At 44.0% G+C, this 14,853-nt stretch overlaps 1 protein-coding gene across 1 annotated transcript in view; it reads right to left on the bottom strand.

Moving 5' to 3' along the window:
* Syn2 (synapsin II) overlaps positions 1-14,853 on the bottom strand; it is a 192,296-nt gene that overhangs the window by 5,952 nt on the left and 171,491 nt on the right. The window contains exon 11 of the mRNA XM_008854903.1: positions 1,687-1,747. Within this exon, the coding sequence (XP_008853125.1) occupies positions 1,687-1,747 (61 nt within the window). The remainder of the gene's footprint in view (positions 1-1,686; positions 1,748-14,853) is intronic.

Raw genomic sequence — 14,853 nt, 5'->3', positions numbered from 1 at the left:
CTGACTACCAGCATCATCTAAGGGAGGGGTCACAGATGAAAGCAGTCACACTGTATACATTTTTCCATAGCCTCAGAATTTTTCAGAAACCAAAGGAGAAACAAGGCATGTGCCCCTTGATACATGTTCCATACTCCTAACAGTACTCACTCCTCAGACCTGGTAGTCCAGAACTGGGCCATGTCAGCACAGAGGTGGGAGGGAATGTAAAAGTAGAGCCAGAAATATTTCTTCTAAAAGGCAAATTGCCAGCATAAGCTCATAAATGGGCTATGGGACTAGAGAAGGCCACTTGATACCCATTCCAGCCCTGCCACAGGTGGCAAGATGAGGTACTGACCCCCAGGGTTGGTTTGATTAACTGCCACATTATCTTCCCAGATGCTGCTTGTTAAAAGGAGGGCACACTGATGAGGGTTCTCCAGTTGTGGAATCTCTTTCTCGACACGCACATTTAAGCCAGCTCTTTTCAGAAAGCTCTGCATTCTTGGTCCTCTGAAGAGGAGGCAGCCGAGAACTGAACTGGTCAACACCTCAGAGCTCTGCAGTGTCCCTCTCAGGTGACATGGGGCATTTCTCATTTGGTCTCATGTTATGAGGCCTTGGGAATAGTCAACTCCTTTTCAGATAGTCAGTAGTTCCCTGCATTCTCTGTCCAACACTGCTGAAGAACATCTCTGTACATAGGTCAAACTTTGGGGAATACAAAGCAGCCCCAGTTCCATAGCGCACATATGGCTGGTTCAGAAACAGCAACAAAGAAGAAACAAGTTTGGGGACTGAAGTCAACACACAGAAAATGCTCACAAGATCACTTGGATATTGCACATTGGCGGCCCCGTATTTTTGTTTTTAATCTTGTAGCTATTTCATAATAAAAACGGAGGGTACACAGGGATGTAAAATGCAGAACACATTCCTGAAGTAGCTTGTTCTTTCATCACTGAAAACACGAGAGCTCTACAGGCACAGCCAGCCTATTCACACAAACTCAAACTGCACCAAGTCTCAGCAAATGGAGAAAAAGATGGATGCCTTCAAATTCAACAAATGAAGCTGTGAGAATTAGACTTTGAAAAGCTCTAAGAGTTCTATCTATTTGCCCTAGTCATGCAGAAAGGAAGCAAAAGCACAGTTCACTGAGAATCCCAAGCACACTCATGGAGGTAAGTGGGAGGGTGTGAGTCTGAGCCTGGGGGAACAGGAGGAGAGGGGGGCTGTTATTTTTGTGGTGGCTGTTTCTCCCTTGTCCATCCTGGTGCTCCCATCTCACCCCTCACTATGTAATACTTTAAAAATAGGATCACACCACCCAGAAGATAGTCCCACTGGACTGAGGAGAGGCACGATTCTTTTGTACACTGTGGACAAACAGCCCTGGAATCACAAGTTATACAGAGGAACGTAAGTGAGCATTACAAGCACAAACAGGAACAGGTAAACAACCAGATAGAGGAGCTGACACTGCATAGGAAAAACACAGTCCAGTCAGCACTGAGAGAATGCAGCAATGGCACCAACTGGAGGGTCTGTTGCCCCCTCCCCTCTTTCCTTTCTTTTCTCTTCTTTTTGTTTTTGGCTTAAATTTTCTGCTTTGAAAAATTAACTACCAATCACTCTAAGAAGCTTGGACCTGTTTTGGCCCTACTGCAATGCCATTACAGTCGAGAATATACTGTAAACAACCTTGGGGGGGTGGCCGCTGAGGTGGGGTCTTGCTGGAGTCCGGATCTTTAAGTGTTCCACTCTGGAAGACAAAAACACAAGAGATAAAAACAAAACTCCAAGTACATTCCAAAGAGAAACTGGCTCTGTGGTGAGGCTGCAGTAGAGTCTGCTGGGATCTCATCAGAACACCTGCTGTTCCACATATACCTTCAAGGATCCTCAGCCTCTGGGGCTGCTGCTAGTCAAGGAGTGGGCAGTGTGGGGCTTGGAACAACTGATATACAATGCCTTAAGACCTCCTCAACCCTTTTTCATTCTATCTAGAAGTGGTTGTTTTTGTTTTTAACACCACCTAGCCTGATGTTTAGTTCCATTTGCACCTACAAGCCCAGCTTCTGAAAGGGAAGTGCTTGGGGTGGAGGAGGAGCATCGATGGAGTCCAGGATGGGGTGGGGTGAACCACTGAGACTTGGCTCATTTCTAATCTGGATGAACTTTAGGGTGGGGTCAACTCAGGGACTGACTAGGGGTGGGAGCTACTCTTTGGGCTGGGCTGGGAGATCTGAGGGGGAGGGACCTGAAGAAGGGAGCAGTCATTTGTTTCTCAGAACCTCCCCCACCCAGAAGGAAGGGGTAAGATGCTAATATTGGTAAAGTGCTCAAGGCCAAGTTGTTTTTCTTCTCAAACAGCAGAATTACAATCTGCCCAAAAACATGGCTCCCCTCCATGCTTCCTCTTTCCAGCTGTGATTCTGATTAGGTCCTGGCAGGATCAAAGATGCATGTGACTTGGTTTATCTAATATTTGTATTTCAGGCAGTGAGCATTTGGAGCTTGACTCCAGTACAAGGGAAATACTCTCTAAAGTTAAATCCTGCCAAGTGGGCCGATGTCAAAGAGTAACTTCCGAGCCAGGGCTTCAAAGTGGGTTAAGTGTGCCTTCGGCAATCTCCTACTTCCCATGTCAGTGCTCCTCTCTCCTGGACACAGCCCCCAAGCCCTATTCTACATCAACACCATTTCTCCTCCTGCTATCCATTTCTCCTGGACTTGAGTCTGGCTGTCTCTCTTCTCCAGCTCACTATGGTCTGGTTTTAGCCCCACTACCAAGGAATTAGAAATGTTCCCTTCCAAGTATCTCAGCCTTTCAATAACAGTATCATCCCAAACTGTTCTAAGAGGATTTTATACAGTAATAGGTATGGAGGCCTTTGCAAGGCTCTTAGTACCTCACATGGGGAAGTGCCCATCCTACCTGTAAACCCCCAACCACTTTCAGCAACAGTATAGATACCAACATTTCCTTCCTTTTTTTCCATGTACTTTAACTGGCTCCCTGAGACTTGGTCTGAGTACTGACACGGACACCCAATAAGCCAGCTGGTGACCACTCAAACCAGTCATTTCTCAAGGCTCCTCAGTGCTTCTCTCCTGATATCATCTTTTGTTTATCAGCTTTGGTCAGATATTAATTTTTGCTTAAACAAAATAGTTTTCTAATTCTTTCAACTCTAATCTATCTTCTTTATGGTACTGTTAGTCTCTGAAAATCTTTCCCTAGTTATGTTACTTAACGTCTCTAAATAATTTAACAGTTAAAACTTACTGAATGTTTACTGTGTGCTACATACACATGGCCTTTCATGTAGCTTCTCCCTTAGATCTAACAGTGCCTTTATAAGGTAGATACTGACTTAGCAACATCTCTAATTGCTTCAGCATTATTGGAATCAATCTCTCTAGCCTTCAGTTCCCTTTATGTCTCAAACATACCTGTGCCCTCTAGTCCCAATTGTATTGTTTAGTCCCTTTTCTATGCCACACATTCTATGCCATGGTCTCTTCTTGCCCAAGACAGATATTCAGGTATAGGACAGCACAAGTCAAGCACATCTAGACTGGCTCTTGCCAGTTTCCTCCCTCAGGTGTCACAGGAGGAGCTTACCATGTCAGGCTGACCCTGACTCTCCTCAGCCACAGAAACACACGTGTGAGACATTCAAGAAAAAAATGAGCCCCAAAGTGCCCTTCCCAAAGCTTTGGGAGAAGAGCTCCCAGAGGCAGTCCTTGGGGCTAGAGCCTGGGAACGTGCTTTGGCTACTCTTGATGGCGCCTAAGGAGCTTCTCCTGTCCCTGGTTCCACTGAGGTTGTGGACTAAAGACTTCTCAGGGGCTGACAGAGGCTCAGAGGAGAGTCCCCAAGGACTGTTCCTTGCCAGGCTGGGACACTCTGGCTCCACCCACAAGCTTGCTGTCTGCTAGGGACTGAGGGCTTATTCCCTGTGGGCTTTGGCTACCACGGGATCTGTCTCCAGTCACCAAGAGCCTCCTGGGATGCTGAATTCCACAGAAGTCTGGCCATTCTGGCGTCACTACCAAAGTTTGGCCTGTAGCCAGCCTGAGGCAGGAACTCGTGGTCAGCCTGAGTAGCAGAGTTTCTCTCAGGAAGCTGGTTGACTCAAACAGGTAAGAATGTGAAGTCCAGCGCCTGTGACCAGCTGCATACAAAAAAGGAAGGAGGAAAACAGCCTTAGCCTGCATTAGAAAAAAAGCTCCAAACAACCCTGGGCTTACAGAATGACTGTGAGCTCAGAAGGTGTCAGCCTGACACTGCTGCCAAGACTTGTGTCTTAGTAAGGGAGAGATACAGGTCCATTGCCTTCTTGCCTGATCAAGCCTCATGATAAAGCATTGCTGCCACTCTGGGCAGCTCTTTTAAGGGGTGAAGTGACAGGGTCTGTGGAGAGATAAAAGGTTGAAGATCTGGGAGCAGCATGTTTCTTCATGTGTCTTTGGACAAGTTATTTCATAACTGAATCTCAGTTTGTTTCCAAATGGTCTGACTGTGAGGACTAAATGAGGGAACCATGAAGTACCTAGTACTTAATAGACTGAAATCAGTACAGTATAAAAGTGAATCATGGCAAGTGCTGGCCTGGGAAGTAGTTCCCACCATGAAAACTGTTTAACCAGGACCTGGACAGACTTCTGGTCAATCAGAGACACTGTGCAGGGGACTCAAGTAGTTACAGGCAGATGACTTCTCTTCTGGCTCCAGGCTTCTATTAATTCTTTTGTGCATTTTTCAGTTCTTTAGATGCCTGAGATAAGAGATAAGCCCTTACTAGCAGTGCAGTCTTGAGCCCAGAAAGACCCTAGGGCTACTGGGCTTGAGCAGAAATATCCTGCAGGCACAGGCTTTGGGGGTTTGGTAAGGAGAGTATTCTGCTGCCATCCATAGAGGCTTACCAGGCTGATATCCTGCTCTGCTGGATCTATGGGGCTTTAGCAATCTAAAAGAGCCAAGGAACAGGACAGATGAATATCCCATGGAACAGGTGGTAATGTACTGAGACCCCTGGGGTCAACAGGCCCAGCACTCAGCTGTCAAGACATGAGGGCAAGTTTCCTCATACTGGCCACAAAGGCTGGTGTCTGTCTCTGTCTCTGTCTCTCTCCTCTCTGTCTCTCTAATCTCTGTCTCTCTGTCTCTGTCTCTGTCTCTGTGTCTCTCTGTCTCTGTCTCTCTGTCTCTCTGTCTCTCTCTCTCTCGCGCGTGTGTACATGGGCATGTTTGTGTATGTGTGCATAGAGGCCAGAGGTCAACCTTAGGTATCATTCCTCAGATGCTGCACACCGTCCACCTTGTTTGTCCTCTCTCTCTCTCTCTCTCTCTCTCTCTCTCTCTCTCCTCTCTCTTTCTTTCCCCCATGCTCTGACAGGAACCACAAAAAGTCATGGTACATAGAATTGCACAGAACTTCCTGAACTGGGGACCAGAAGATCCAGTTCTGCTTAGCAGCCAGGTGACTTTGGACAGGTCATTTGTGTTGTCTTTCCTGATAGGTGAACAAACAGAATTACTAGCCCAACATCTCACATTAGGGTTATAAGGCTTAAAACAATGAATGAGTTTTGTAAACTGTAAAGTGTTGCAAACTGAAAATGTTTCTGATCACCAAAGTTCTCAAACCTGTGTGTAAATGTAAGGAGACTGATATAGGTCAACATCACTGCTACTATTTAACTGAGAATAACTATTATCCGAAAGGAATAAATCTATAATGCTATAACTGCATGTATCAATGGAGAAGACATTGCTGAGTAGCTTCCTGTCTCTTGTGCGCAGTTGTTCTTGTACGCGGGATTCTGGCTGGACTATATCATTCCCTGTATGTATCACTGACTTAATTTCAGCAAGGTCCCTGCAGATGTGAAAAAGTAAGTTTAGGCAGAGTAAATAGCTCCAGAGGTGACTAAAGAGGAAATAACTGGCCTGGAAGAGAAACCAAGCCCATGGATATAGATCTGTGGGGTTTTGCCAAAGGTACTTTGCCATCCCATGGCTTTCAGTAGGCAGAGGAGCTCCTATCTGCATGAGTCCCCAACAGGATGGAAAGCCAAGGAAGGAAAGACATTGAGTGACTCAACTTTTCAGAATTGTTGGCTTGAGACCAGCTGCCCCCACCAAGGAGGAAGGCCTGTGCTTGCTCAGCATATCTGAGACAGGAAATCGGGAAAGGGTCCCAGGGTCTGGCCCTAGGAAAGGGGCCAGGCCAAGCTCCTTGCTGGCCATGCCACAGAACTATTCTGATCAGCTCCCTCAGGCCTCACTTCCCCGGTCTAGTACTCCAGGGAGAATGAAGCAGCAGGAAGGAATGTGGTCAGGAGGTTGTAGAGCAAAGGGGACAGCATGTTTTCAGCACCTTGAGACCTTTCCGGACTCACCCTTGCAGTTGCCACTGCCCACCTTCCTTCCTCTGCAAGGTATCCAGGGACGAGTTGCTGCTCCTTCCTTCCCCAAGGGAATAGCCACTCTGCAGGCAATGTTCATTGCCTGGACTGTGGTCCTCCCATAACCTGAGGACATCAGAAATGTCCCATGGGGGTCACAAGTCCTACGGGAGCTCTGAGGGTCAGGTCACCCTAGGTCAGAAAGGCAGCTTCAAGTGATTAAAGTGATTAAAGATGTCCCTGAAAGTAAAGAACTCCCAAAAATAGCCAGTTTCTCTTAATAGTCCATTAAGGGATCTAGTCACTAGTGGCTTTATCTGAACCTGCCCCAAATCGCCTCACATTCTCAGCTTATATTCACTGGGGAACAAATTCTCTATAGCCAGTCATTCTGTGGGAAGCAGGAAGGCCTTTGGTTTGTCCTAACTTTACCTCTTCTAAGCATAAGTGAAACAGCTCGTTTGGGATCTGGAGGGCAGTTGTGTTCCTCCTTGAGTGTGCAGCCCTGTTGGCCTCACTTCTCATACTGAAGAGATTCCTTCTCAGTCTTGGTCTCTTTGCACTTAATATAAGAGCACACATGTTCTAGCAGCACTTTGGTGGTCAGAAATGTTTTCAGTCTTTTTTAGATCAAAGAACCGGAAAGCAAGGCCTGGCAGAATGTCCTATCAGTGGCCAAAGGTTATTCAGGCCTCAGTCCTTGTATTCTGACTCTCCCTACTACTACTTCTCCCAGGTCCAGTGGCTACATGCATCCTAAATCTGGAAGATTCTGAGAGTTACTTGCTCCATCAGCCCCAGCCCACTCTTTCACCACCTCCCCTGATAAGCAGCTCATCCTGCTCAGGTCTGAACATCAATGTGATAGACACATGCTTCTCTCCAGAGAAGCCATTACTACTCTTAGTATTGGCGAGTTAATTCCTTACAGAAGGTCAAAACCTGTCCTCCAGCAGATTTGTCTTTAGACCTATCTCTAATCCATGACAGCATCAGAAAGCTGAAGATATTAAGTCACAGGCTTCTTGAAGCAGCAGCTTTAATTGTCGTTCTTTAATTTTTTTGTTTTGTATTCTTGAGACAGGATCTTATGTATACCAAAGTAGCCTCAAATGTTCTGTGCTGAGAATAAAATCCAGGGTTTCACGAATGCTATGCAAGCACTCTACCAACTGAGCTATATTCCCAGACACAGTTCCTTTAACTTTTATCTATCCACAGAGTAGATGAGCCACATGCCCCAACCTGCTGTCTCTCCTTTGAGCACACTCAGAGTTCATCATTGTGTTACTACCACCCTCAGACTAGAAACAACACCCCAAGTGTGGCCTGATCATCTCAGGCAGAGTAAAAGTTTCATCTTAACCCTGGCACCAGATAGATAATACTTCAAAAGGCTTAGTCTTTGAATTGCCCCCCATGGGTCTAACCCACAAGGCAAATAAGGAGCCAGCTATGTGGCATAACTGAAGGGCACTGAAGAAGGGCAAGTCCCCACCTCATTCATTGGTGTCTGAAATTCTTGCTTTAGCATTTGGTCTTTGGACTCTGGAAGATTTTAAAGGAAAAAAAAAAAAAAGAGTAATTCCAGTGTAATGAGAAATGAAAACAATGAACCTCATGAAGACAAGAAAACCATCTCTATTAGCAAGACCTGAAGGCTCTGTCCACCTGAAGTGCTCTCCTTTGTTCCCAGGAGTAGGTAGAGCAGCTGTCACCTCTCGGAGCCCCAGGATCACATCTGTCTCAGATGCTGACAACAGACCCATACTTCTTAGGAAGTATACCAGTTGTTAAGCCTTGTGGCTGTGTTCAATGGCTGCTCCTTTAGATACTTTGCTAAGCCCTAGAGACAACGTGGTGAACAAATTCCTACTCCCAGACAGTAAGTTTGGGGCCTGGGAGAGCAAAGAGAAACAGGCAAGATGCTTTGTTAAAGAACACAGAAGCTCTGGCCATCCCTGGCCACCAGGTGTCACTGTCACCCTGAGAACAGTGTCCCTAAAGCACTACCAAGTCCATGTGTGCGTCCAATGTGAGTCCACGTGAGTCCAGTTGCCTGGGGAAGCCCAGAGGCTAACAGTCCAGTTAGGGTGAGGCTGAGCTCTTGACTGCCAAATCAAGCTTTGTCATTCATCTCTCTTCTTTCGGTGACATGGCCAATGCCTCTTATGTCCTTGCCCCTATTCCTTGGAACTATGCTCAGCAGCAAGCTAGCTTATGTTTTCCATAGGTGATCCACTTCAGGTAGGGGGCTGGCTTATAGCAAGGCATCCTACTCACTACCCTCTCCCTTTCCCTATAGCTTTTGGAAGGTTCTCTTCTATAATCAAAGAAATGAAAGCTCTCTAGTAGTAGAGCATGAATGGACAGAGAAAAAGGGGCAGGTAGGCAAATAGTTGGGTCACAAGTCTGTCCTGGGCCTGTTCTAGATTTCTGGGCAAAGAGCAGATATTAGAGCTATGCTTCAAGCCAGAAGTTCTTTCAGCCTGGGGTTCCATCATCACAGAAGAAAGAAGTTAGCAAGTGAGGCTTGAGTGTAAGGAATGGCATGCATCTTGGCTTATCTCTCTTCTGCTTGTACACTACCAAGGCTTGCATAGGATTCTGATATCAACTCCAAATAGGCTGAAAGGGCTGTTAAAGGTGTTTATTTCAAATGGGCACTCATTGTCAAATACATTCTGTAAAGTCTATCAATGGGAAAGAGGTGGTAGAAGTGATGGAAAGAACATCTGAATGTCATTTACATAGAATTGTTACTAAGTTTAGAAATATTAAAAAACAGATTTAGATTTGTTATTGTTTACATTTTCTTTAGACAACTGACTGCAGCCTGGGAAATTCTTACACACCCTTTTTAGAACACCTCTGATGTTCAGTCATGTGTGGCACAATGATATTTAGGCCAATGACTGGCCACATATATAATGGTGGTCTCATGAGATTATTGCTTAGTGATGTCACGTGTAAGTATGCACTATGTTGATGAAGTCACAAAGTCCCCAGGAAGCATCCCAGCTGTCAAGCTCTGTGTAACTATATTAGATGGCTACTAGGATAAAGTGGTGAACAAATTCTTACTCTCAAAGAGTTTACATTCTAGTGGAAGTAGAAAAAATAAAACAATCCTGGCTGACAGAATGTACTAGGAGCAAAAGTAAAGAAGGGAAAGGGAGAAGCAGGTGGCAGCTGTGGATTGGATAGTTGAGGAAATATCAGTTATACTGACATGAGAGTAAGCTGCACCAAAAACAAATGAAGGGAAAAAGCATTTTAGAGAGAGGATACAAGAGATAAAAGGCCTTTGTGACTGTGTGGATAGGGCATAGAGAGCAGGAGGTAGGATGGCACAAGGGTAAAGAGGTGGGTGAGAATCTATATAAACTGCTTGGGGAAAATTAGAAGGGTAGGGGTGGATGTTGAAGGAAGACCAAGAATTGTACTTTGGCTCTGCTATATTTAGACAGGCAAATTAAGGTGTTAAGAAAGAGACAGAGATGTGACTGGAACTCAAAGGAGTGGTCAGGGCAGGAGATAAACGCAGGCTGGCCAAACTCACGAGGCACATCTCTGACCTCACATACACCAAATTCTGGGGCACATCTAGAGATTTATCAGAAGTGGAAAGGTGAGAAAAGGAGGCTGAGAGGGATGTGTTGAGATCAGGCTGTGCCTTGCTTTAAGTTATTCCACACTGTATAAAACTGGGTTTTTTAGACTATGCCTTGACCAGAGAGACTCCATTTTATAAGCAGCTTTTGACTCTCATTTTGAAGATGGAGGATTATTATGCATCTGAGTGGATACATGAACAGCACCATCTGTCTAGAGCCATCTATATGGCAGAGACTACAAATGACTTATTCCTGGAGTAGAAAGGGTACCACTCTATAAATTTATCCAGATGAACTGAGAATGTTGGGGCACATAAGCATATTAAAATCATGTCAGGGAAACTAGGTCCATGAATACACTAGACCAAGAAAGGGTGTAACTCCCTTATATGGACCCATAAATAGGTGGTGATGGTAATGGCCCCCTCACTCACCTGTTATTAGACCATCTCATGTATGCATTAAGGACTTTGAGGCAGAGAACTCACAACTGTCCTTGGAGCTCCAGCTCCGTTCCCGCTGATGACACAGCCATCTCAACTGCCCTCTGCCCACCAGTCTGCTCAACTGTATGGACCTGGACCTATCGTTAATCCCTCTGCCCATTCCTTTCTCTAGACTTAGTCCTGCCCTTTTATCTTTGTAGTTCTACAGCTCTACACCTCTACAGTGAGACCTGTGACATCTACAGCTTTAGCCCCTGCTGCTTCCAGAGCTAGGTTTATCCTTATCAATATAGATTCTACCTACAATTCAATGAGCCTATTTCTGAATGTTTGCTTTAACCTTTTGTAGTCCCTTTACAATCTACATATATACGCACACGTAGATATATTTACTGTATAATGTGTAACGTATGATCTTAGAGTTAAAATTGGCAATTAATATCATAAAAAAGAACCTAGGCTTACCTTAGCCAGGTTACCCAGAAAAAGTAGGAATATCTGACAAATTATTGCCACTAAAACCACCATACCTTGTGAATTTATTGCCATTCAATAAACTCTGATATTGTGGAAAGACACAAATAAATCTGTTGATGTTTTTGACATAGCGTACTTATGGCAAGCCAATGAGGTACAATAAAACAGAAGAAGAGTGCAGTCACAGAGGCCTAGCAAAGATAGTGTCTCAAGGAAGCACAGCTGTATCAAATGCTACTGTGAAGTCTACGAAGTAAGAAGTGACCACTAGAACCGGTGACATGGAGTGATTCTGCTAAGAGCAATTTAGTGGTGATGTGATAAATAAGTGACCACAGGAGAAAATTGGGGAAGGTATCAAAGAAATGGAAGAGTAGCTAAGAAGGGAATATGGTGTCTGACAGGTGTTTTGTTTTTCAAATGGGAGATGTTTGTATGTGGATGTGATCATCTAAAAAAGTAGAAACTGATGATGGAGAAGGGGACACTTCAAAGCAAAAAAAGGTAGAATCCAGATCATAGGTACAGCATGGTCCTTAGAAGCAGGTTCATGTGGATAAAAATGCAGGGAGGTGTGACAACAGGGGTAAGAAGGCGGCTGATCCATGAGCCTGGGCCTAGGATGACAGAAATGTCCTCTCAATCATAGCAATGTTTCCTTATCTAGACAAATGGGAGCTGGACATATGACCAGTACACTCACGGCTTCAAGGCCCAGCTGCAGCATTTTGCTAAATGGCAGACTGTTGTTGGGTATCACTGGCTACTGGGCAGCCTAAGCACAGACTTAGGAGAAAGTTATTAGAAGATATAAGAAGATACTATTTAGTCATGAATTCAGTCACAGCTTCAGTTTAGAATTCAAACAACTTCTGAACAGGAACTGTATCTCTTGCATTGCTAAAGTGCTAAAGTTGCTAGGTCTTTGTTAGTCAAGAAAAACTTAAGAGGAATAAGCCTTGCTTATGAGCTGCTGAAAGCATGTGAGAAATGTGCTATATGAATTTAATTATGTGTGCAGTAAATAATTTGGCCTTGCCTTGAGACAGGTCTGGCTTTTGTAGCAGGCTTCTGGGGAGTAACCTCTAAACTCCTGTCATTTCCTGGATGAGGTGAATATCTCTGCTGTTCATAATGGGCCCTTTAGGCCATATGGTATTAGTGTGACTTCCAGAGAGGGGGGATATGGAGATAGTTTAATCAGATCAATCAATCAGGCCTATGCAACAAAGCCCCAGTAATAACTCTGAACAGTGAAACTCAGGCAACACCTCTGGTTGGCACTAGTCCCCTATGTATTGTCACACACTGATGCTGGGAGAGTGATCCATCCTAAGGCCAATGGAAGCTGTGCTTCTGGAACCTTCTCTGATTATTCTCGGCATTTTCCTTTGGCCTAGTTTTGACCTGAATCCTTTTCCCATAACTGTGAGTGCAATAACACTTAGTGAGCTCTTTGGTTCTTGCAGAGTGCTATTCAACCTGAGTGGTTTGAGGAATTCCCCCAAATGTGCAGTTGATATCAAAAGTGAGAACAGTCTTCTGGAGGACTATGCCCTCAGGCTATTTGTTTGGCAGTTAGCCAAACAGGTTAACTCGGTATTGAAAGAGATCTAGAAATCATCTAATTTAACTCCATTTCACAAGTGAGGAAACAGAGTCTACAGAAAGAAACAAAATGTTATGACAGGGTAGGGAATCACTCCTGAATATTCTGATTTCCAGCATAGTATGCTAAAATGTTTAAATATATTCCGAGTTTTAAAAAAATAAGGGATATCATGGTTCAGACATGATTTGGGTATGACCTCCTCTAGGGGTTCATATGCTAAAATTAAAACTACACTGAGAGGTAATTTGATTGACAAGTTACTTCTAACTACCCATTGAGGCATGCTATGAATTGAAAGGCAGGACTAGGACTGAAGCATCTTCATTTCATCACATTTACAAAGTCAAGAAACTCTAAGCAAAGGCCTGATTTTTATTTTTATTTTTATTTTTTTGAGACAGGGTCTCCCTGTAGTCCCAGCTGACCTGAACTCACTGTGTAGACCAGGCTGGCCTTGAACTCACAGTGATCTGTCTGCCTCTGCCTCCCAGGTGCTGGGATTAAAGGCGTGCGCCACCACGTCTGGCCTGATTCTTTTTTTTAATCCATGAAAATTGTTTTTTTCTTTTTTTTTTTTTTAATCCAAAAAATTTTTTTTTTTTTTTTTTTTTTTTTTTTTTTTACATGTCAGACAAGCTCTGCCACTGAATGATCCCTTCAGATCCAGATGTCATACCCAGTGTGAGACACTCACAAGAGGTAATGTATGACAATATCCCACTGTACAATGCTATTCTCAACATGGACACCCCAAAGACTCCTAGTCAACCATTCTTAACCCAGAATCTCCCATCAGTGAGGATGGAAGTATTCTACCCAAAGAAAATTTAGAGCATAAAAAATAGTGCAGAAAAAGGGGTAGAGAGAAGGCTAATGTATCCTTCAACTCTCACGAGTGAGGCTTCTGTGTACATTAGAGTGTGCTGCACACAGAAGACCACAACTGGCCAAGTTTTGGAGAATAAGAGACTGTAGAGTATAGGATGGGACTCCTATATGGAACCTCACCCACCCACGGCTCAGGGACCATTGCAGAAGAGGAGGTGGAAAAATTGTAAGAGCCAGGGCTGGTTCATGAACACAGGTCAAGGGGGAGGCCTCCAGGCCACTGGAGGCTTGCTCACGTGAGACTGTGGCAGCAGTATCATCAAGCACGGGACCCATGTCAGCTCAATTAAACAAGGGCCCAAAGGGGAGGTGAGAAATAGGTGGCGGGCCAGCACTAGATTGAGAACTATTTGAGTCTGACTGCCTGCTGGGTGAGGGAGAATATGACTTACATACAACCACTGGATGGGCTGACTAGAATCCAGTGACACATTTACACTGAAGGACATCTGGGTCCAAACACCTGAATGAATAGGACTCAGCATGTATGGCAGAGTGCATAGGGTTTGGTGGGGGGAAAGAGGGACGCATGAATGGGGAAGGGGAATCTAGATTTGAGTGGGAAATGTATGAAATTTAAAAAGCTCAATAAAAATAAGTGAAAAAAAATCCTTAGATTGGATCTCATATGATAGATGAATAAACAGGTCCAGAGAAAGAACTAACTTCAACTATCACACTATTTTATTTTAGTCAATTTAGGGGAAATATTTATTTATTATAAATTGTTTCTGCCTTCCTTAAATGGAATATATACTACTGACTAAAATATCAGATTTCTTCTCTTGACAATTCAGATTCATTATTCTGAAAATCAACACCATTTCTATTCTATGATGCTGTGATACTTGAGTGTCTAGAGTAATTAGCTTCCATCCTAAATAACTCAGATCGATTTATATTGTGGTTTTTCTTTTTCTCCTTTCCCTATCCAGTATAAGGCTATCAGCCCTTATTTCTTATTTAAGAAATTTTAGAATCTAACTACTCTGCTCTTGCATTGCAGTATAATCTTGGAAAGGCATGTCCTTCCAGAAAAGGTAGTGATGTTTCTCAAAGTCTAAGATTATAGGATCCAAACCCAGAGTCTGCTTACTGAAGTAAGTTAACCTTTTTTGAGGATTTTATTTTGTGCTATGCCATATTTTATGGATTTTTTAAAAACTTCATACAATTCTCATAACCGCCCTATGGGATAGGGACTGTGGTTACCTTTCTCAACTACTGATATGGATCTTGTCAAAGCCACAGAGTCAACAAATTTAGGGTTTGGAATTTGTACTTCAGGGATTCTTATTTCAAAGCTGACATTCTAAACCCTATTCTATCCCCCTAATTGTCTGAAATAGAATTTTGAAGGGAAGATTTTTCTGAGAACTCTGCTTTACAAATGCCCAAACTTGAGCTTGAT

Source organism: Nannospalax galili, unplaced genomic scaffold (genome assembly GCF_000622305.1).
Source record: "Nannospalax galili isolate Female #2095 unplaced genomic scaffold, S.galili_v1.0 scaffold406, whole genome shotgun sequence".
Taxonomy (NCBI): Eukaryota; Metazoa; Chordata; class Mammalia; order Rodentia; family Spalacidae; genus Nannospalax; species Nannospalax galili.
The sequence above is the reverse complement of the archived record's forward strand: the minus strand, read 5'-3'. Positions and strand labels throughout refer to the sequence as shown.